Source organism: Manis pentadactyla, chromosome 9 (assembly GCF_030020395.1).
Source record: "Manis pentadactyla isolate mManPen7 chromosome 9, mManPen7.hap1, whole genome shotgun sequence".
In the NCBI taxonomy this organism is placed as follows: domain Eukaryota; kingdom Metazoa; phylum Chordata; class Mammalia; order Pholidota; family Manidae; genus Manis; species Manis pentadactyla.
This window is the reverse complement of record NC_080027.1, coordinates 95,263,853-95,287,874: the sequence shown is the minus strand read 5'-3', so window position 1 is coordinate 95,287,874 and position 24,022 is coordinate 95,263,853. Positions and strand designations below refer to the sequence as shown.

Sequence of the window (24,022 nt, the reverse complement as noted above, 5' to 3'; positions counted from 1 at the left end):
TATGGGAATGTGGCCTTAGGATGGGAATGCAGTCATTGCTCCACCAAGCCACAGGGCATGCAGTACAGAGTCCTGTGTTTCCCCAGCTCCAGCGCCCCACCCAGCTCTGGTGCAGCCCTTCACAGAATCCTTCTGGCTGTCACCAGCTACAGAGCAGAGGTAGGAGTTCACGGCAGGGTCACCGGAAGGCCCCACCATTCATTCTTCCCTGCTGGCTGGCCGGCTGGGCCTCTGACAGTGACACCACGCAGTTGAGGGCAAAGCCCACAGCCCTGGACTCTGGGGCCTGCCTGGTTCTGCCTCTGGGCCCCAAGAAGACAAACACTGCAGAAGCCAGAGAATGGAAAGGGAGAGGCAGGAGAGCCTCCCCACGGGAAGGAGGTGGGGACACGATTCCTCAGCTCTGGGCAGCAGCATCTCAAGTTGCACTTGGGCCTCGGGACACAGGGGCAGGAGCCCTGTGCACGGACAGGGTCTGGTGTAGAGGACGCGTGCCAGGCTCGGCCCCAGGCTCTGCTCCCCAGAGCACACTCAGACACAAGAGGCCTCCCACAAGTTGTGGCGTCCTGAGTGTGTCACCTTCCAGTGTTCTTGACTCCCTTAAGTCATGGAATGTCCTCTGCACATGGGCAGGTGTCTGCGTTTTATATGAACCATGTTTCCATGGTAAATAGATTTTACGAATTCCCAAAGGACAGACAGTGTCACCAACAGCAGAGAGTGGAGCCTCTGGCTGCCTCATGTTTGAAAGCGTTAAAAATAAAGACAACATTGACATTTGGGGTTGTAATGTGACGGAATTACAGTCTTTTAAAGGCAAGAACCACTTATCTGCACTACATGTAATATTCAGTGTTTTGTTCACTTGTCTAATTGGATTAAAATATTTAGCTCCCTTTAAAATCTTGATTGTGAATTTATATTGCAAAATGTAATGTCTGACTCGGGAAGCAATAAGAGGAGCAAATGTCTCTGAAGTGATATAAAATTCAATTTATTTTTCTTCCATGAGTCTTATTCTGAAATTATTCACTCTTGGACAAAGTGAACTGTTAAGGAAGAGCGAGTTTGGCTTAAATGAAGCTGTATGTATGTTTCAATATTAATTCCACACAGGGCCGGGCCACTAGTTTAAAAAAAAAAAGTTAAACTATACTATTTGAGTTGCTTGGGGAAGTTTCTCTGAGAGCCGTATGATCCTTATGTTAGACAAGCAGCACCAGGGGTCTTATGTCATTCTTTACAAACACTCAGGCAGCAGGGAGTTAATGACATTTTAGCTGCATATGTTCAAGTTTATTTAAAAAAATATGCAAGTCACTTTGGTTGACAGTGTCTTGTACACAGTTTTGAAAGAATCAGGGCAAACTTTAACAGAGTCAGTTTTTATTTGAAAAATATTTTCTGGGAATGTATCAGTGTTTATTTTTGAGACTGACAATTCGGGTGAAAATCAGGATAAAAACAAAAAAACAACAATTTGGTTGAAATCAAATTGTTTGTTTTCATCTATTTAGAATTCTTTCCAAAAAATCCTCGCTCAGGAGGAGGCTTTTTAATTTACTTTATTCAGTGTATATGCTGTTCTATTCAAGCACCATCTGTCTTGCAGGTAGCTAACTTCATGGAGGCTCCCCCGTCAGCTGGGCCAAGCCCCCAGGGCTGGGAAGGACCACCGTGACCCATGCACACCTCAGGTCCCAGCGAGGGTGGCCCTCGCCCTCGGTCCCCTGCCCGCACGGCTCCCCAGCTGGCCCTCACTCCGGCTCACATCCACTCGCTTCAGGCCACAAACAGGCCTGCCCCCACCTCATTTCTGGGTCTGTTTCTTGTGCTTGCTTTCACCTCCTCCGTGGGGCCTTTGGTTTAATGGGGTAATGTCTCCCATCTTTAATATAATCACACATGGCTGCTGGATCCATGCAGAAGTTTAAATCAAATTAGAAAGTAAATTCATTGCCAAGAATGCTCAAATGTCATAGGGCCAACTGATTAATCACTGATAAGTCAGTTTCAGAGGCTGTTTTCTAAGCTGTAACATCCAAAGGGTCTAAAAAGGAATCCCTCCTAGGCTGAATTCTGAGGGAACCAGACAGCCTGTTAGTTGGGTGAGTGGCTACCAGAACACATGTCCTGGTACCACATTCATCACCGAATCCATGCATAAGCCCGTAAGATCACCTTGATGTAGCAGATAATCCTCTATTGGTGGAGTTTCCATTCTTCCCAAGACAAGACTACTTTCCTCACTATCTGGTGCCCCCTTCCTGGCCAGATGTTAGACAGTAGGTGGTGGGTCACAGACCCCTGAGCTCGCTCCCAGCTGCTGGGCCTTGCCTGAAGTTCCCACCCTCGAGGCCACCCCCGCCACCACTGCCACGGGTGGGTCCTCCCCTGGGGTCTGCCTCCCGGGAGGCAGCGGAGGGACGAGGCTGGTGCCAGAGGTCTCTGTGTCTCCACAGGGACCGGCACAGCCAGTTCATGTTTTAAAAGGCATTTATACACGTCCTTCTGCCTCCTACCCCAACCAGAGGGAGGCAAGGATTCATAAGGCCGTTGTTTTTAGTCATTCTTAACTGGAGAACAAGTCAAAAAGAAGTCTTGGGCTCTGTGGGCAGTGCTCCAAGCCACAGCCCCTGCCGTGAACTGCAGATGCTGTGAACCCCGAGATGCTGCCTTGGTGCATGTGAGGAGAGGCCCTGGAATCAGCTTCCTTGTATTTATTGTTTACGAGCATCCCAGGTGACTGCAGCATGTGGTGTGTGGTTCAGACTATGAGCAGCGTCCCCACCTATTCCTGGTGAACCGTCACAGGGGTGTGGTGGGGACAGCTTAGGGATCTGGTGGGCTGAGTGGGAAAAATCACTCAGAGGAAATGTTCATTCTGAAAGACGAACAAGAGACAATTTCTCATTATTTTCATTTCCAGATGCATTTTTCCCATTAATCATTCCAAGCACTTACTATGCGACATCTCCAGGGTACTTCTGGAGCACCTAAGTGTGACCCTAATTAGAGGCTGAGGCCAGGGCCAACCTGTGGACCACCACAGTATCCTAACAAACTGCCTGATGGGGTAGCAATCACAGCCTCAGCGACAGGAAAAGGAGCAAGTTAGGAAGAAAAGGTTGCATTCCATACTCCAGACTCACCCTGACTCTCCTTCCCCTTGTTATCCCTGCTAGTGACCCCAGATCTGACCTGAACAGGGAAGTCGGACTGTGGGGTCAGACTTAAGTTCCATTTGCAGTGTCCCCACTTGCTAGCTGTATACACTTTTTTGAGCCTCAGTTCCCGTCTGTAAATTGGAGACAATAATCAATCTTGCAGCTTGTTCAAGGGTAGAGAGAGTTAATGCACATTCTGTAACAGGCCCTCTGCAAGCAGCGTGATGGAGCTCAATTAGCAGCAGGCTAATCTAGGACAAGACTCCTGCTTTCCACTCACAGTGACCCCTGTAACTGGGGCACCCCTTTTTTCCACCCATTCAAACAGAACATATCTTCTAGGGGCAGGCAAAACCTAGCCCCTCCTGAGAGCCTTCCCCTCTTCCACCACCTGAAGCCCTCTGCAGCTGGGCCTGTACTTGATGTGCTTTGTTGATTCACGAGTCTCTTTTCCCCACTGACTGTAGCTCCCTAAAGAGGGCAGGCCAACAGCCCGCACTGCTCTGTGTTCCCACTCTGCCTGCAGTCTGCAGGATCTCCCGCCCTGCCTCGTAGCTGACCAGTGTGTTCACTGGGAATGGCAGCCTGTTGAGATGCAGCTCTGAAAAAGGAATGAGAAAAAGCCCCATGTGCTGACCCCAGGGTGTTCTCTGGTGGGTGAGGCCGCCCTGAGGCCCCTACCGCACCGGTCTGCACAGTACCTGGGATCTCAGACGGCCCACTTCCTCCGACAGGCTCTGTCTCTCCAGCAGGAGCTCATTCTGCTTGTTGAGGAGCTGTACCAGCTGCTGGGCTGTGGCCTGGCTGTGCTTGTCCAGCTGCTTGAGCCTGGAGAAAATCCACTGCAGTGTTAGAGATGGGTCTTGAGAGCTGGGGACAACTGGCTTCAGAGAGCAGGGGCAACGCCCAACTGAGCCCTCTCAACATGCTCACTGCTGTGTCTCTACAAGGGGAGGCCTGACAGTGAGCCGTGGGCCAAGAGCACGGGGCGACCCTGGAGTGTGGTGTGCGGCTTCAGCTAGCAGTGGGCTGGGGAACTCACTTGTTAAATTGAACGGAATTATATCAAATGTGAAGGGGAATTGGGAGCATTCTCAATGAGTTGCCAATTAGAAAACACACAGATAAATTGAGTACTAGAGGAAAATCTGAAACCTAATCTCACAGAGGTCAAAGGTGAGGGGCCTAAATGACTCCTTTGTTTAGCTGGAAATGTCTCTGGCTGGCTGGAGCAGAAGGTGGCCCTGCAGGGGAAGCAGGTAAGGGCTGGAGGGTGGATACACTGAACTAGGGCTTTCCATTATTAATCACCCAGTCAATCACAAGCTCTGGCATCGCTGACCAGATGTCTTTAAAGATCCTAAATTTGTCATTCTGCTGATGGGCTCTCCTCTCCAGACTTGCTAATTCAAACTATTATCCTCTTTTGTCCACAGACAGCTTCCTACAGCCAGTACCACACTCACCCGTGGAAATGTAGGCTTGAGATTAAATTTAGAGCTGAACAACTACCCAGAACTGTTCTGGAAAGAAACTGGACATGTCATAGATGCCTTTCCTCACAGTCCTCACCCACCAAAAACACCAGCGGTGAAATTAACTTGTATTTTCACTGGAAAAGGGTTTTGAAAGCTCAACATGTATTTTAGACCCCAAGCTATGTGTCCAACACTGAGTCAAAGACCTTGAAGACTGTTCTGCAGACTCTGGCCTTGGGCTGCCCTCCGTTTCAGCTCCTGTGGCTGCGTTTTGTGTGGGCTCTGAGCACAACTGCCCATTTTACAAGGATAGAGGTTCTGGCCATTAAAGGTGGGCAGACTCATTTACTAAAAGTGATGCATTATCTGGAGACAGGTACGACTGCATTCCAGGAAACCTAACAGTAGTCTAGTACTTCACTCATGCTTTTCCGAGATCCCTCTGCCAAGTGCAACCTGACGGCACCTGCCATTTACCTCTCTGGCCCTCTCACCCTCGGTTGGATTTTGCAGGCGTCTTCATTCAAGGTGCTCCAGAAGCTCACCTGCTGCCGCCCCGGTGTCCACCCTGTCTCCTCCTCCAAGAACTCAGTGGCCCCTGGTTTCCCATCACACCCAGCCTTGGGTTACTCTTGCCACACTTGTAGGGCAGGTAGGGAGGAAACAGAAGAGGCGGCCTCACCCGCCCGGGCCACGCCCTCTGGCCCCTGCCTGTAGGACCAGAGAACGGACTGCGGTTCCACTCGGCCCTCCCCACCTTGCCTGCAACTGTTAGGGGAGGCCTTGCGCAGCCTCCCAGCCCCTGGATCAGGCCGGGGTGATCCCCTCAGCAAGGGTCTTCTGTGTCGGCGTGGGTGCCGCCCTGCTTCTGTACTGTAGAAATGATGGTGATGCCTTCCTTCCCCCACTACCCTTACCCTGATCTTGGAGAAAATACGTTTCCTCAGGTGAAGCCATGGCACTGCAGCTTTGGGGAGCCCCGTGTGCCCCCACCAGCATCCACACGCTGTCACGTGGGTACAATCTTCCTGAGAACACAGTCTCCACCCCACTCATCAGACCAAACAGAGGTCCTGCCCCGCTGCCTCCCAAGCGGGGAGCGGCTGGGAGAAGCAAGGACATCTCGGGCGGGCAGCAGAGAAGCCGGGCAGGCTGCCTGGGGGTGGGAGAGTCACGGGCATTCTGTCCCAGCTGACCACCGACAGACACAGGCAGCCACCACTGTTAGAGCAGTTACCTTGCCCTCCAGCACTGGACTGGGGCCCCATTCAGAAGCAGAGATGATGAGAACAGCCTTTTTCCTTAAGAAGTGGACAGTCTAAGGCTTCCATACTTAAATCAGACGGCAAAAAAAGCATCATTAGCAATTGAGCTCTCTGAACCCCGTGAGTGGCTTTCCCCCTCCAATCAAGTTCTAGGTGTGGAGCCACAGGCTAAGACCTACTGAGGCAGTAGCCCTCTGGCTTCATGCTTGCTCCAAACAAATGGAGCAAAAATGTGATAAAAAGAGAACAGCATTAAGGCTCCATGGCAGAAGGGCGCGAGGAGCGGCCACTCTCCATGTGGCCCCTGTGCTTTGATCACACGGGACAGTGGCCCTGCGGACTGGTGGGTCCACAGCATGTTCTGGGCTCCGGAACGGGGCGGCTGCCTGATCCCAGAGCTCTGGGCCAGGCCGGTGTCTGCTCTCACGGCCTGGAAAGCTGGCTCACTCGGTGCCCTGCACTCTCCTCCTATGGGGCCCAGCTGGCTCTACAAGTCGCGGGCCTTGGATCACCAGCAGCTGGCACCCTGGGGGTCTCATTACCATCAGTTAGAAGAGATTTCTCCAGGCGGGTCCTGCTAACACGGGAATTGTCTTCATTTTCCATGGTGGTTATCCTCCCATTTATGTTATCTTTCAGGGCATCAGCCAAGCCCAGCTGACATTTACTGAGCGCTGGGCTTTTCCTCCACACTGATTACCCAGTTAAAAGTTCATTACAATTCCGTGAGGCAGGTGTTAGTGTTCCATTTTATGGATGAGAAAACTGAAGCTGAGATGCTGGACTAACTTGCACAAAGTCACACAAGAAGTGACAGAGTGTGGGGGCAAATCCAGGCAGTGCCCAGATGTTCCTGAGCCTGTTACACACGGTCGGTTAATTCACTGAGTTGTCAGCAAACCAACCAATCCTTGGTAAACACGTCTCATGGCTCGGGTACCAAGGCAGATACTGGGACTACACCAAAAATCACAAATGGTCCATACCCCCAGGGTCTTCCCAGCCATGTGAGGAGAGAGCAGCTTGGAAACAGGAAGGCACTGCACTGAAGCAGCTTCCTGCGACTTCCCGTGACGCAGTCTGGTGGGGCGGAGCCTGCCTAGGAAACCAGGCCTCTTCCTACTCGTCTGCTTGCTAGTGACACGCACTGTGCAAGTGCTCATTTTTTATTAACTCTTTAGTGCTCACGACAGTCCCATGAGGCAGGACCTATTCTTATCCCTACTTTAAGGGTGAGGAGACTGAGGCACAGCTAGGATAAATGACTAGCCTACAGTCACCAGGCTGGCAAGCTGGGTTGGGAAGAGGTGACTGGATGTTGTTCTGGGCAGGAGGCAGGGCTTTCCTGTGTGGGAAACAGCACTGCCAAGGCCCTGGCACCTGGAGGCAGGGGCTGGGCAGTGTGTCTCTAACAGAGGGAGTGGGCTGCTCAGAGGGCAGTAACGCTGGACCCAGGACAGCCTTGCAGCCAAACTAACCAGTATGGACACTGTCCTTCAGACAATGGTGGTGCCATTTACCAAGCAAGAGAGGAAGGGAGGAGGGACGGAGCTGGGGTGGAGTTCTGGGTCAGGTTGAGACACCCACTCACTGAGCAGTTTTACTCAGAAAGGGTCTGGCTGGGTCTCCAGCTGTATGAACTTCCTCTCCTGCTGAAAGGTGAGGCTGTGAACATGGGGCAAGATTCACCCAGGAAGCCAGTGGAGATTTTCCAGTTTATTAAGGCTGCAGATATCCAAGCCCCCCACAGCCTGCTGGCAAAGAATGTCCCCCGCAGTGAGAGGACACAAGGACGGGGCCTTGGGGAACAGTCACATGTGAAGGCTGACAGAGGACGCAGAGCCAGCAAGACACTGAAGCTGATGACCAGGAGGCAGGAGGAAAGCCGGGAGAGCAAACCCTGGCGTGTGAGGGAAATGAGGCCCCCGAAGAGGAGGGGCGGGCAGTCGGCGAGCTGAGCCGGCTGGCTGTGGACGAGGGCGCTGCGCCCAGCCGTGGACGCCCGCTGCTGTGGGAGGTGCGGCAGAAGCCTGGCGAGAGGGATGAGAGGGGACTGTTCTGGAGAGGAGCTTGCTGAGGTCAGCAGAGCAAAAGGAGGGGCAGAGGGCGGCAGAGACTCGAGCAGATGGGCAGGAGGCCCTGGAGGAGGGAGGGGAAAACCTCAAGGCAAAGGGTCCCAGGGCAGCAGGCGCCTGGGCAGGCAGGAGCCTCCCTGGGGCAGGAAGGAGTCCTGCTCGGCAGCCTCCATTTTCTGCCCAGGTAGAGGGCAAATGTGTGCCAAGAAAAGAGGCAAGGTGACAGGGTGGTGGCCTGGGGGCTGCCATGAAGGGTGAGGGCACTGGCCAGCGGCAGGGACATAGAGGCCACGCTGAGGAGCACCCCTTCCCAAATTCAGCAGGGCCTCCTGCTCTTTAGTCACCCAGGTGGCCTTCTGCCCCTCTTGCCCATGATCCCCCATTGGTGGTTCCCTCCACCTGAATTGGGACTCCTGTTGGTTTTCACAGGGCTGGAAACTGGTTTTTCAATGTTCAGGTCTCAGCAAAATTGCCATACTGAGAGGTTGCAATTTCTTGTTCTATTTGCATCCCTTGTTTTGAGCCCTTTCCTCTACAAGGCATGAGGTAAGCAAAGGAGAGAGGGGGATGCCATCCCCTCTCCATTTAGGGAGCATCCCCCCTGCGAGGGGGAGCCTGCACCTCCAAACCGCACGCATGTTCCAAGAGAAGCACAAGAGGAGTCATCAGATTCCAGAGCTCTGTCCCTAATTTGGACCTGCCTTCCCCATGACCTGTATCTCGTCCCCACCACAGGCAGGTATTCTGTTCCTTCCCAGAGCCTCCAAACTAGTGAGAATCTGCCCAAACCGTCATGGTGCCCAGGGTCAGCTGGGCCACAAGGAAGGTCACTGCCAGGCTGCTCTGCACCCCCCACTGGGGTCACCATCCTGAAGGTGGCACAGGGCCCATTTCCTTAAGGCTCGGCCTCTGCCCAAGGCTGCCGCTGGGAGACCTGGGGCCTCTTGTGGCCAGAGCAGCTGCCCGCGCTGGGATAGAGCCTGGGCCAAGGCCCCGCAGAAGCTGCGGGTGGGGAGAGCGGCAGTTAGCATGGAAACAAGCAGGCCCAGGTTTCCAAAGCCCAGGCTGCAGATAAAAGTACAGGAGACTCGCCTGTGTGCTGGGCCCAGCACATCTCTATTGATCCAACAAGTGAGCCTCTCCGCCACACCCCGCCTGCATGATCAGAACCAACATTTTTTCTTTAAATATGCAAGACTTCAAGATAAGATGGAGCAAGTGGTGAAATACAAAACAACTTTATAGAGCTGAGTGGGCTGGGTAAAATATCTTATGCAAAACAGAAGCGGTGCAAGCTGCCAGCTCTGGTCCTATGCTTCAGACACTCATTTGCTATGAATACTGTGAAAGCAAGTGAATACATATATTTAAATTTTTTTTCTGTTGTATGTGATACATACAAATTATATGCAGTTATAAATAAGTTATGAGGTATAATCATCAAATGAACACTTGTGAACCCAGTACCAGTACCGTGGGGCCACCCCTACGTATTTCCCCCAGGCTAGCCCCTTGTTCCCCCAGAGGTGGCCAGTATCCTCACAAGATGTTTTTTGATTAGAAGTTTTAGGTTAACACTCAGCAGTTTTACCTGGGACTTCTTACATATTACTGTGTGGGTTTTTACACACTGCTGTGCGGGTTTTTGTTTTGTACTTTTTTGGTGATAAAATGTCTTCTGTCCTGAAATGCTTTCCAACTGGGGCCCCTATGGCTACAGTACAGGTTTCCCTTTCCCTTCCTAGATAAGTGTTCTCAAGAAGCTCGGACCCATGAAGTCCCTGGGAGAGAGGGCCTCCCCATGGAAAGGACAAACATTTTTCAAAACGTAGATCAAAAAGGTACAAATATTTTGACTATAAAATCTGCACTCAGTTCTCTACTATTCCTAGTAAGTAGTGAGCATTTTACATACATTGACCAACTTAATAATCCTCATAACAATACTGAACAGTGAGTGGTATTGTCATCATTTCTTGCATGAGAAAAGCAAGGCACAGAGGAGTCAGTCATTTGCCCAAACTCACGCAGCCAGAAGCAGCAGGCCAGGGTTCCCAAACCACAGGGGCATGCTCCTCCCTCTGAGTTGCTCTTGAATGGGTGGGACCATCCCGGTCCTCTGTCTCCAAGTCAGTCCTCCTTGCCTTCCCGCTTCCCTCCATGTCCACGTGGCTGGCACCCCCACTTCTGTAGATAGGCCTCCAAGTTTCTCACCTCTGTGCTACCCCTTCACATTCCACCAGCCCTCCCAGCCTCACTACAGCCATTGCTTGTCAGCCTCTCCCACAGGACGATGACATTCTTAAGGCCAGAAATGTGAATTGTTTAGCTCTCCATCTCCAGCACTTAGGGAGAAAAAGCCTGACATTTAAACTATGTTTGAGAAACATGTAGGAACGAGGGAGGGAACTACTTACAATGGACAATGCCTGTACCAAATGTAGGGCCTGTAATTTCCTCTGTATACAAGTATGCTTTTGTATGTAATACCTTTGCTCCTGAAAGAGCATAACATCAAATTAAATAATTTTAAGTACACTGCTTAAATTTGCCACATAATTGAAAGAATCCTAGATAAAGGCGTGCTGGACTTGGAAACTGGAGACATGGCTTTAGTCCTACCACAAACTTCCTACTTTACTTGGGCAAGAGGCTTGATCTCTCTCAATCTCAGGCTCTCCATTGCTAAACCTGAGGAAAAATACCTTCAGACCTCCGGAATCAGAAGCTCTAGGAGTGGGGCCCAGCCATCTTGGCTTTAATAAGCCCTCTGGGTGTGCATGAGGAATTCATGTCCAAGAACCACTGGTAAGCTGTCATTGACAGTATTAATCACACACAGAAAATCATTCTTCTGGAGAATACATTTTTTGTGTGGCTCCAATTTTGAGTCTAACTGAAAACTATCTTAGTCTACTTCTAAGTTCTGGTGTCAGTCATGAAAGGCTAAGCAGATCATGTGACCACTCTGAAGTGCAGTTCACATGCGAAAAGAGAGGACAGGCAGGCACAGGGGTCATCAAACTGGACACCACAGGCTAAACCCCCAGCCTGGTCCCCTGCCTGGTATTGAACCATCTGTTAGTTAAGAACGGTTTTATATTTTTAAATGATCGAAGAAAAGATCAAAAGAAGAATGTTTGGTGACATAAACATTGTGTAGAACTCAACTCAGTGCCTCAGATAAACTTTGAGACATAGCTATGCTCATTCATTCAACATTTGTCTGTGATGGCTTTTGCACTCTAACAGCAGAGCTGAGTAGCTGAGACCACAGGACCACAAAGCCTAAAATATTTACTACCTGACCCTTTAGAGAAAAAGTTTGCAGCCTCTGGGCTAGAAGACAACCAAGTTCTCTTCCAGCCCCTACCTTCCATGTACTCTGACTTCACAGAATTCGCTGTGCTCCTGTGTGTTCAAGCACTTCGGCTCCCTAATCCTAACAATTCACCTAGGTTGCCCGAGGTGAGGTCTTAAAAACCCATTTACCCTAATTACTGCTCTAGGTTATTAACTTTGGTGAACATGCCATATCAATTTAAGTTGTACACTTTGTTCCAGTAATTGAAAATGGCTTGCTGCGTTTACAGAATTCCATCTCATTACTGAGGTTGTACAGAATCAGCGAGGATAAGCCATGTGTCTGGGAATCTGGAATACATTCTAAGTGGTTATCCTCACTTAGGAAATTAAGGCAGTTTCAATGGCTGATTTGCCACTTAAACTTCGTTTGCCTGAATCCACCCTCTTCCATAGTGGTTTCAATAGAGTAATTCATTCAAAGGAGCGTGCAGTTCTGCAGGGAACTGACATGTCCAATAAAGAGAATTTCCATTACCTCAAATTTCCAATCAGCTCTGGCTGTCTGTAGAAGAAGAGCATGTGGCAGCTTAGGGGCAGTAACTGGGGCAAAGACCCCTGCTCTTCTCTTCAAGGGATCAAGCCATGAAAGAGCTGAAAGGGGCTTGGAGGCTGTTCATCCCAGCTCATTGTGGTGAACCAGACCCAGAGACTACCATGGACTTGCCCCTGGTCACACAACCTGTAGTAAATGAAGGACTGTCTCTCTCAACTTCAAATCCAGTGCATTTCAGACTCCTTCTTTAAAAGGCCTGACTTCTGTTCCATACTAAAAAAAACATAAGGATTTTTAGGCAAGGACTTTGAGGTGGGTAACACAGTGAGGCATGGGGGCTAGAAGGGAGCCCCAGACTGGTGTTTCTCCACCGAATTCAGGGAAGAGAACCAGTCTGGGTTTTGTTTTTTGCTCTTTTTAACTGTCACTCTGTTGCAGACAGAGAGTTCTGTGAAGTACAGTAAAAATGCTGTTGCACTCCTAAGTGCTATGAACGTTTCTAAACAGTCTCAATTTCTGTCCTTATCCTGTCACCAAGCAGTTTGAGGACTCCTCCAACTGGGAACCACACTGGACTAGCCCACAGACTGCTGCTGGCAGGAAGCATGCAGAAACGGGAGGCCAGATGCGCCAAAGATCAGCTTGGGAACTGGCCACCGGCGGCACTCTCTGCGAGGGCTCAGAGAGGGCCCGAGGGCCAGGCGGCACCCGAAGCCCCTGCCAAGGTCACCCAGGCTCCTCACAGACCAGCGGCTTAAAACAGAGTCCCCAGACCTGAGATCAGCATCATCCACAGCATCAAGATTCAAGTGCGGCCTGAGCCAGGGGGTGCTGAGCCTGAAGAAAGGGTCCTGGCATGAGATGCAGCAGGGGCAGGAGTCAGCATGTCAGAGTCTTAGGCTCTCAAGGACCTAGGAGATTACCACCTAAAGCCTCAGTTACCTGGGACCTGCTTTTTCTAAAGCAAAAGCAGAGAGGTGGTGAGCACAGCCCCCCTGACTGAAGAAAAGCAAGGCAGAGGAATGGAGAGCACTGATGACCACAGTAGAGTAGAATCCGTCTGGCTCTGGGTCATCTGGGTGCACTGGCAGAAAAACCCCCACTGCCTCTCAGAGCATCTCTGCCTGAGCCGACATGGAAGCACCCTCTTCCAAAAGACTGTTCATTTGGAAAGAATTTCATACGTAAAACAAGTTGCAAGAATAGTATAAAGAATACCCACATGCCATTTATCCAAATTCACCAGTTAACCATTGTACTGCATTTGGTTTCCTAGTCTCTCTCTCTATATATGTCTTTCTGTATGTATATATATATATATATATATATATACACACACACTCACACAGATACACATGTGTATATATGTATGTACATGTATAATGTACTTTTTCTGAACCATTTGACAGTAAGTTGCCAACACTGTTGTCCTTTCTCCTAGCTACCTCAATGTTTATTTCCTAATGATACTCACATAATCTCCCCTACTACCAACTACGGTAACTTCACATTGACACAACCCTTTTACCTAACCTACTGAATTCCAGTTTTGTTGCTGGACCAGTAATGTACCTTTTCCCCTCTAGAAAAGATCTTTTGCACTTAGGTGCATGTCTATTTAGCACCCTTTACTCTGAACAAGTAAAAGATGGGTTTATTTTGGTGAGTGCTACCCACACTTCGAGCACCATAGTCTTCAAGGGGGACACAGACTCTTAGAACCTGAGGCTCCTGCCTTGTTGCCCTCTGGGGTTTGCACACGGTGTGGTGGTTTCCGGAGGAGTCTGTTCAAATGAGGTTCTCCTGGTGCTGCCAGAGGGCACAACCCTCCTGAGTGGCCTGGAGTCCCCACTGTGGTGAGGCTCCCCTCTATTTCTGTCATGTTGACCATCCGCAAGCTGGTCAGATTGGTCATAGAGGGGTGATAGAAGAGCAGCAAGCCCACGGCAGCTAAGTAACTAGATTCAGTCATCAGTCACAACAGTGCACTTATTGGCACTTATCTTAGATTTTAATGCAAGTAATTTGATAACTACTCCTGGCCATCCACTACAGAACAGTCAATACTGAAAGCTTTTTATTTTGCTCCTCTTCTGTCTATACCAAGGCAGTGTCCCTGCTGACCCTTGTCAACGAACCCCATCTGCTGGTTGCCACGGTAACTGAAGGCGACCAATTGAGCTGAACACAGTGACTCAGAAATAAAATTTGCAATCAAAGGAATTCTGCTAAGAGTAATAAATCATTTCGTAAAAGGGGGTCCTCACACAGTGTGGAGTGTGGGGATAATATGATGGCATGATTCCTCCAGCTAGAAGGCCCACGGCAGAGCGGTGATAAGGCCTGCCGGAAGACCTCCACGGCAGGAGAGCCAGATCCTGCCCAGCTACATGCCATTGTGTGGGAGAAGGAACCAGATAAATCAATTGTTTAATGTTTGAGCTAGGAAAGTTTGAATTTTCAGAGGTGCCAAGAGAACCAGTCCAGGCTTGTAATGCTTGTAAAGTAGCACAAGTAAACAAAATGCCCCACGTAGCCCAGGAAACCACTGTGGCCTTGACGAAGGTGGTAGAAAAAGCACATATCAAGAGTGCTTTGCAATAAGAAAGGCACCAACTCTGCCATTAGTCAACTTCTAGGTGCTCCAAGCAGAAACCACCTATGTGCACAAGACACGCAGTCCCTGAGGCCACAGGGGACAGGGGTTCAACTCAGGGCTGGGGGACCATGGCAGGTTGGTCTCTGGGGTCAGGGGCTCTCTCTCCACAGGAGTTGGTAGGTGTTCCTAGTAAGATTTCCTGAATAAGAGGGGCGGAAGAGAAAAGCAAGAGAGGCCTTCCCTGCAGCTGTTCTGGGTGACTACAGGCAGCACATTGCTAGCCTCCAGCAGTGGCTCCACGCTGTCCCTGAACCCCTCAGAGGCCAGGCCATTGCATCCAGTCATGCCCCAACTCCTGCTGATCACCTGCTGTGTAGACTAGGAATCCCCTTCAGTCACAGTGTCCAGATTTTAGGAAGAACCTCCCCAAACCCCCCAGATATGCTACATCATCCATGTAGCATTTAATGTCTGTATGTGTGTCTGTTCATGGTTGTGATGGGAGAAGACTCGGCATAGGAACAGCTGCCCTGACAGCCGATTACAATCAGGGTGGGGGCTACCTGGCCTGTGTGGGGAAGTGTGGGTGCCCGTCCTGTAGTCTGCAGACCATTTTGAGAGGGGCACGAGGGACGCCCATCCTCCCGCCCCCGGCCCGTATGCTAAGTCACCCCCAGGATAATTTTCTGCTGCAGAAAAGAGCAAAAGGTGTGTCTCCCCCATCCTAGGTGCTGCCAGTAAGAGGCTTCATCCTGGAGTTTCAGTGCCGTTGACGGGGCCCCCAGCCGGGCCGCACCGCGCCTCTGCGTCCCCCGGGCAAACCTCTCCCGCGGCGGCAGGTGCCTCCTGGGCCGCGGCAGCCCCCACCGGTCCCCACCGACCTGGCGCTGCGGGAGCGGGCGGGGAGGCTCCGCGGGCCCGCAGGGCCTCGGACTCTGGCAGGACGCCGGGTTGAGCCGGGATGGCAGCTGGAGCGCGGCGATAGGCGAAAGCGTCATCAACTGCAGGCGCCAAGTCCCCATTTCTTTCCCCTGAGAAGTAATGTGTAAAAAGTTCGCGTTCCTTTTTTGGAAAAGGTGCTGCGTGACTGCAACTGCTTGTCTTGCCTTCTCATTCCTTATTTGTAAATAAAATTAATCATTGTTTGTTGAAGATCATGGAGGACTCAAATTTTAATTAAAGAGGACGAAGAAATATTACAACCCGTTTTAATTTCTCTGTTTGTGATTCAGCTTCTCATGTGACTTACTGAAACTGGCAAATGTCTTAAGAACGCAACGGGATGAAAATTAAACGGTGCTGGGCAGAACATTTCTTTATCCAGCCCCACTTCTCGTCCAATGACTAAACTGATTTCTAAAATGTGCCATGGAAAACAGGAGTCTCTGATTCCATATTTTGAGTGAGTACTGTTTATGACTCATTGTTCGTACTTGAATTCCCTCTCCCTCCTTTCAAGTTACCATTAGTTTCACTTCTAAACAATACTTCCAATTCTTTGTCTCTGCTCACTCTCCCGAATTCCCCTCCATATTTCCATTCCCAGATACTCTTGAACGTTTGCACACGCTGCCAGTTGGAGCCCGCACAGAATAATCAGTATATTAATTCCACTCGGAGACAGTGAAATTCTTGTAACACAATCTGCCCAACCTGAACTCTTTCCCTCAGAAACACTTTGCCTTTAAAAAGAAACTCCCAGCATGAACCTCCTAAGCGACATGTAACAGACAGTGCATGTGGCGCTGAGCATGCAGCTCAGAATTAAAAGAGAATTTTTTACTTTGTTTCTTCGGTGCCATGTGCATAATGTACATGTGGACGAAACTGACATCAGACATTTAAAGCAAAAAAGGGGTGGGGGGAGAGGGATGTGATGGTGGTGGGAAGGAAAGAGAAAATATGTTGATAAAAACAGTAACTTCTGTTAATCTACATTTTTCAGTTACTGTCTTAATTAAGAATGTTAGGAAATATGTTGCAGTTTAATTGCATTGTTTCAAGAAATTCAAATGCTGACAAATTTGGGACCATGTACACTTGGATGGCAAAAGGGATTAAAGTGATAATTCCTTCCAATTGGTGGAAAACAATCAAAATCATGCTTTCCACTGACACCCACCCCTCATCCTGAATTCAGAAGACAAAGTAAGAATAGCCCAACACTTAACTCGTTTGGCTTGAAACAAGCTCTGAAAAAAAAAAAAAGGAAAAAGGAACTTGTTTTAAACCTATGTATGTGAGATAGGCATAATTTTTTAGTACAAAGAATTCGCAAAATAAAATAGCACTTTATCTGACACTTCTGGATGACATCATTATCCTTGAAGAAAATATTTATTTATGAAAGAAATTGGTAACAATCTTCAAATGATTCTCAGATGACCTTAAGAAAGTAAAAATCATCTTTCTCACTCAAGTACATAAAAATGATTACAGTCTGAAGGCACATTCAGATTTCCAGATTCTGTGTCCTCTCCTCGCATGGGAGCCTCACCACACATGCTCTGGTCTCGTTTCTCTTTGGGGGGGAAGCCTCTGCCTCACTGCACGGCAGAGTGAACTCGGATGCATTGTCATTGCTCAAAGTACCTTTGGCAGAGGTTGTACACAAGCCTCCTCTGTCCTACAGTGGACCACAGCTAACTCACTCAGCATGGGCGCTACAATTCTTACTTGATCTGTTTTCCGGGGCCTTACTGCCTGTGAGAAGGGAGGGAGCAGCTCGACCCCTAAGGAGGTGTTTCTGTTCAAGCTGTTCTGCTCCCATGGGGGGCAGTATAAACAAGGCAACCCCCAGCGACTCCCACTGCCCTGACTGACCACTTACTTCATCAAACTGATTGGTGGTGTGGTCAGATAAATTGTCCAGTTCTTTCACTGAATCTACTAATTTTACCTTCCATTAACCACAGTTATGATACCCCATAGCCTCAGAGTTAGTCATCCATCCCATTGAGGGGGTGGACCTAACTTTTCTAGCAGTAAAGATATTGCATTGCATACATCAGTGACCCTACCTACAATGACAACAGAGATCTCTTTGCCTAAAAAGTAGCTGAAATGTCCAAAGAGCTTGGCTAAGACAACAAACTTGAAAGATCTGCTCTTGCTGGAAGTTCTCAAGGCTCCTTCTGCCTTAGCCTCTCAAAACAAGAATGGTCCAGGAACTTGACCACAGCTGAAATACTGCCAGTAGTATCATTGTGACTCAACTCTTAAACTTACATTTTACATTTTGTGTTAGGGAGTTGAATCCCGACGTCTCAAATTGCTGAGTAAACGGCACATGAGATCCAAAGATCCAAAGACATCACTGCTAGGAATTAGTGTAATTTTTTTTAATGCCGCACATAAGGTCCAAAATAGTGAAGGGACACATCTCTCATGTGCTCAACACTTGGGACTGTACAAAACCTCAGCTGACTTACTAAGGAATGAACGATTTTCCATCCTGGGGGTTTTTGGGAGATTCTGGTGGGAGGGCACATTTCCCCAGTGGCCAGGCAACCTCCCCGAGAAAGGCACTCGAGTGTGGGTGGGCTGAGCCTCGCCCCCTGCAGAGGGCTGGGGAGCTCATGCGGTGCTACCGGGGCATCATTAATTACAAGATCAGAGAGCAAGGCAGTTCAGGCAGACACAGAGCAGGGAAAGCCTGCCAGCCTAATTAGAAGTTGAAAAGTTCTGAGTCAGTTCTCAGAGTTTGATGAACATTAAGAGTGCATAATACTGGGGGAGGGGAGCAGTACCCGCCCGAGGGCCAATTGCCTCCCCAGCAGCGGCAAGGCTGTTCCTGGGCTCTGAGGACCATTTGTTCCATTACACAATCTCCTGAAGCCATTTAGAGAGAGCTCAAACAACTGCCTGTACCAACACGACACATGGCTTCCCATCCCGACTCTTTGCTAATCCAGACGCTCCGACCATCTTTCTTTAAGATGCCATATGGTTGGCAGAAGCCTGCAGACGTAACAGCACAGCTGCTTGTTCGCTTCCCCTTCCCGCCACCCCCCCAACAAAGGGGGAGACAGACCGCGAGGAGGGCAGGCAGGGCACCTCTGCGCGGACCGTGCCTCTTTATAAGGCTCTAACTGAACCGAACTATTAAAGGGGTGACTGCGAATTATTCAGGGCTCCACCATTTTTAACTAGACCACAGTGATAATATCTGCTTTCCAGTGATTTAAAACAAGATGAGAAAAACAAAGGATGGATGGTCCCCTCTCTCCAGAGGATTATTACTTGAAACCTACTGCAAAGCACTCCCTCTGCGAATCCTTGGAAGGCTTTCTTGACACAGGAGAGGAACAGCACCCTCATCTGAAGCTATTTCTCCTTTTCTTTCTGGTCAAGGAAGACAGACAAGCTGAGAAACCATCAGATACCCAGAGCCTGCTTTGTCAGCAAGCACGGCGCGGCTGTATGCTAATGAGCGGGCACCGACACACTGCTTTTTTGGTATGATGAGCAAAGATTGTTGACACTGTTGAAATCCTGGCTCTCCTGGCCTGTGAGCACATGGGCTGCCTCCTTGGAATCTGGCCCCCAGAAAGACAGGCTGCAAAAAAATAATACATTCTACTCTCCTGATGACTGAAATCTGGCCGTTTGTAACTTACAGCAGTTGCGGGGGTGGCGGATGGGGTAGTGGCACATTAGAAAAATATTCTAAAATATTCTATCAGGCCAGGACTCGAAAAGACACAGGTGAAAATTATGGGTTTCTTCCAAACCAGAAGCTAAACCTGTAGCCACATGTGAGGGATCAAGGCCAGGATGCTAGCTTCAGGAGCAAAACCTGAAAAGCAGACGTGAGGGGCAGTTATTGCGGCCTCTGTGGGACTTTTGCTCCATGCCTGGGTGGAGGGCACTCTGCAGATGGGACAGCCCCATCTCAGCTACAGCTGAAAAGCTAAGTTTCTGATCTTCTTGTAAATTTGTTTGAACCATGTGTTGGGTGACCTTGGTCTTCCAAGTCTACAGAAATATGATAGCAAAAAGCAAAGCAAATATTCCACTGCTGCACAGTAGACCTTTATTTTATTTTATAAGTAAAGAAGGGTAGGAAGGGTAGCTGTATCTTTTGGGTGCTGGGAATATTAAATGAGATCCCTTTACTTGCCCAGAAACTCTAAAAGAGAAGTATTATCATTCCAATTTAACAGATGAGGAGACTGGGGCTTAGAAAGGACAAATAAAAGGACCTCCTTGCCCCAAACGTTAGAAAACCTATGAGCTAGGAATGCTGAACTCAAAAGGCCACGCCTAGCTCACCACGGAGCAGGAGGCTCCCTGTGTGCGGGCAGGCATGCACACTGACCCGCTTCCCCAGGGGTCCTCCTGGGACCCAATGTGCCAGCCAGGCAGATCCAGTTAGCTGGTGAGCATGGAATGAATTACCATTACTATGCAGGCAGGGGCACCAGTTGTAAATTCCATTTACTTGTAATCCACAATATGAATGAAAATTCATGTAACTGAAATGTAAAAACATGAGGAGTGACTAAAAAAGCATCAAACATTATAATAAAAACATAAGAAGTCACCCATTCAAAAAGCATGCCCTTCAAATTATCCCCCTTGGGGATACAGTCCGTGTATCAACCACACTGCCATTGCCGAGGACTTGCTGACATGTTCCTTCTTTTTTGGAACTCCCTTCACAGCCCCCAGCTTAGTGCGTGGATACACATGCAAGTTTGTGAATGAGTACACAGTAAATGCATTTCATCAAAATCATGTCTTAACATCAAATACATGCAGTGTATGCTAGCTTACTCAGTGATGACACGACAGCCCAGACTAGGAGACAGGAAGGAGCTTGAGTCTATTATCCACAGGAACAACAACCTAGTATCAACAGTTCTAGTATTATCATTGAGATGTGGCTATGTAGAATGGTAAATTGAATTAAAAAAAAAAAAAAGATCTAGGTTGAAATCTGAGCATGATCCCAGGCAAATTCTTCTAAGCCTGTTTCATTTCCAGTAAAAAATACCACCACCTACCTTAGAGCATTGTTGTGGAGATTTAGCAATAATATGCAAATGCCTGGCATTTAGATTCTCAATAAATGAAAACATAAGCATTATTGTTATTATTTCTAACAGAATGCTTCAGCGCATATACAGAGTGTGTTCACATACACTAGCTCATTCAACTCCAAAAATAGCCCCAGAAGGTAGGACATGTTTCTTCCATCTAATGAATGATTTAATTGAGATTCAATAATAAAACAGCTCAAACAATAAACCGTATGAGCCATTATTATTAGTGTTATTACTATCATTACTTATTAAGCCCTTTCTGCATGCAGTTGTTGTGATAAGTGCTTTTCCAGCATTTTGAAATTATAACAGCAACACTGTGAAAAAGATATTATTGATATTATCATGATCCTCATTTTATAGACTGGTAACTGAGGCTGAGATGCTACCAATATCTTGCCTAAGTAAGTGGCACAGCTAGAACCACAATCCTAGGTCTGTCTTTCAAACCCATTATCCTAATAAATAGATTCTATAAAACAGTGAAGACGGGACCAGAAGCCAGATTTTTCTGTTTAAAATCCGGTGCCTTTTTGTCTACACCACACTGTCCTCAGGTGGAACTTATCGAAAGCTACTGGACATTTGACAAGGAAGTTTCTAGCATAAAAACCCCTGCCCTCAATAATCTTCATGTATGATACCAAATCCTATATATAGGGCTCATGGTTCAAGCATCACATGTGTTTATACACATTCATACAGAGCATGAATGCTGGGTGCTCCCTACACACTGAAAACTTAAAGCAGTGTCATTATAAGATGGCAGGACCTGCTCCATGCATTTCAATGCACTGCACACATAACACACACCTACAAAGCTGTCATCATATATTTGGAATCTAATTTAACATCACTGAAATTGTCAAGAGATTTCTTATGAAGAGAATAATCTTTCAATAAAAATTAGTTATCAATAGAAGGCTTCCAAATCAAAATTATTTGCTAGGAATGCTAGAACATTTAGAGGCTGCTGATCAGATGCTGACATGAGGAAATGGGAGCAGCAGCAACTAAAATCTGGATTTATGGTGCACAGATGTGCTGAACCACACAGCGCTCTTCAGATAAAGCCCCTTAACTGCTCTCGTGAACTCCCTTCTCACTTCTGCTGCAGCAGGAGAGGGGAGCCATAGTCTCAGGTAGGCTTTTCCATCCCTCTGCCCGGTCCTTCCTGTGTCTCCTTTATCTGACTGGACCTGGAAGTGAAGTTCCCCCACTGGTTCTCTCTGTACCACCACGGCTTCCAGGTTCCTGATTTCATTGCTGACTTCAACCCAGTTCAAAGAGGAATAGGATTCTAAACAAAGCCTTTGCAATCACTCCCAAGCTTCCAAATTCGTAAGTCTTTGATCACAGTCTCCGTCAATGGTCAAGAGCAGTTTTTGGGAGGTCTGAGCACCACAGATTGTGAATGGAGGTGTGTTACTTGGAATGTACTGATGTGTAAACACGAGGTGCCCCACGGGTTTCAAAATTAAAGGATATAAATCTCAAAGGCTGCACAGCAGTATTCTGGAATGTGTCATTATGAGGCAGCCTCTGATCTACCCAGAGTGGAGACCTGCATTAACTATGGCGCATATTAACCGTCCCACTGAGAATTAAGACTAGGTTCCCCAGAGGCTGACATTGTAAGTTATTTGTCCTTTGTTAATTTCATAGCTGGAGCAGTCCTGGGTTGTAGCAGAACAAAAATACTGTTTCATTCTAACTTTGCTAAAGGTATGGGTAAGATGGGCTTCCCTTATCAGACTGAGTGTGCTTGCCTTATCTGCTCTGAATTGGACCTACTGAATACTCACCTCCCAGAGCATCTCATACAGCTCTAACTTCCTATTGCACAGGTTCCCTGTGCTGAGCACTTTAGCAATCACATAGCTAATGTTTTTTTGGGCACTAAGTACATGCCAGGCACTGTTTTGAACATTCTGTGTAGTAAGTCATTGAATCCTCTTAAAAACTCTGGGAGGTGATAACACAATGTCATCATCTAGACATGAATAAGGTTAGGCCCACTTAAGTAGCATGCCCCAAGTTGCACAGCACAGAAGTGGCAGAGCCATGCCACTCTTAATGACCTTTCCCCTCCATGACTCTCAGAGATATTAAGAAGGAAAGGGTATGATGTGCAGGCTACCAGCCATGGGAATCTGGTGACCTTTAGTCCCTCTGGGACAGAATTCAAACTAAACTGTCATTTTAACAATACTTGAACCACCTACCTGTCTCAGGTAGGAAATTTTATGTGTATGTGTTTATATACATGTTCACTGCTTTCTTTTTCTCATGTGCAAAGGTCTTTTCTAGGCCCAAGTGGGTTGTGCCCTCTTGGAGGGGAGGGGCCGGTATCTACTTGGTAGCTGCTGTGGCCAGACCTCATAGTTACCACCACTGTCATCATCACCTCATAAATTGCCACTTTGGGTGCTAACTGGGGCCCCCAAGATGAAAAGCCAAGTGTCCTCCGCTTTGCCAGTGAGAGACGGGGCAAAGACCTGCACATCCTGCACATGGTGCCGACATACCTTTTCCCAAGTGGTCTTAACTGCACTGAAAAGGCAGCAGGATGGACCAGCCCCACGAAGCTATGAAGTGACAGTCTGGCAAAACCTGGGGCAAAGAGAGCGCTAGCCCGCTTCTGGAGGCCCACGTGTGCAGGGACTCTGAAAGTAACACCCCAACCACTGACTAAGCACAGCTGACAGAATGAAAAGGGGGACAAGATTTTATCTAAAAAAGAAATCCTGCCTCTCTAGGGAGAGAAAAATCGTTAATACAAATGAACAGCTGTTTGGGAAGAAAACAGTATATTTCCAAAACCCAGACAAAGCTCTATTTATTACATTTCAGAGACACCTAAATTACAGTGTCTGAAAACTATCTTCCATGGGTAGTTTTATGGGTATCTCTGACACCTAAATTATACAAAAATCAGGGAGGTCAGGCCAACATACAGACTTTACTGCTAAGAAAGGCTTACAGGGAGAAAGCTCTTCATTTTCCTCAAAGGACCAGGTGACTGAATTCACTACGTAGCATAACCCAATGAGTACTAAGTTCCAGCACTAAACTTTCTGGAAACCCAATAGAATATTACATGCAAAATTCATTCAGAGATGCTAATACATGCAATTTAAAAATCTAAATGCCGTATCATAACTCCTCCAAGTGGTAAAGATACCTCAAGACAAATGCTGGGCATAGAAGCCACAGGGCATAAATATGCAAAGAAGTAAAAAGCTAACCTTTTCAAACAATAAGGCTTCCCTCTCACTTACCAACTTCACATTTCCCTGTATGGCCCCGGAAGATGACTGGTTAGCCAGAGACGGGTAAGATTCCTCAAGGGAGGAACAACCTAAGACAGGCACAGTCGCAGGGGGGCCATCAGGTGAGAAATTGGGGATCAACAGAGGTGAGGCTTAGAACCTCACCCCCCCTGTTCTGAGAGAAATCTTCTGCATACGTGGATGTCTTATTGCCCTGGTCTAGCTTGGATTAGCACATAGTCTACAGGCACACACCTGAC

The 24,022-nt window shown here is 48.2% G+C and overlaps 1 protein-coding gene and 1 long non-coding RNA gene across 4 annotated transcripts in view; both read right to left on the bottom strand.

Annotated features, from left to right (window-relative positions):
- SDCCAG8 (SHH signaling and ciliogenesis regulator SDCCAG8) overlaps positions 1–24,022 on the bottom strand; it is a 275,300-nt gene that overhangs the window by 3,804 nt on the left and 247,474 nt on the right. The window contains exons 17-18 of one of the 3 annotated variants that reach the window (XM_057507848.1): positions 3,869–3,995; positions 29–2,884 (exon numbers count right to left, since the gene is read on the bottom strand). The exons of 1 other annotated variant lie outside the window; for it this stretch is intronic. In XM_057507848.1, the coding sequence (XP_057363831.1) occupies positions 2,867–2,884; positions 3,869–3,995 (145 nt within the window). In that variant the 3' untranslated portion in view covers positions 29–2,866. Of the gene's footprint in view, positions 1–28; positions 2,885–3,868; positions 3,996–24,022 lie in introns of those variants that run through there. One more of the 3 variants, XM_057507847.1, reaches the window with a different exon arrangement.
- LOC130684937 (uncharacterized) lies at positions 16,762–23,593 on the bottom strand. Its single transcript, XR_008999319.1, has 2 exons — positions 19,844–23,593; positions 16,762–18,787 (listed from the first exon to the last, which is right to left on the bottom strand). It is a non-coding gene; the product is annotated as an uncharacterized LOC130684937 (long non-coding RNA).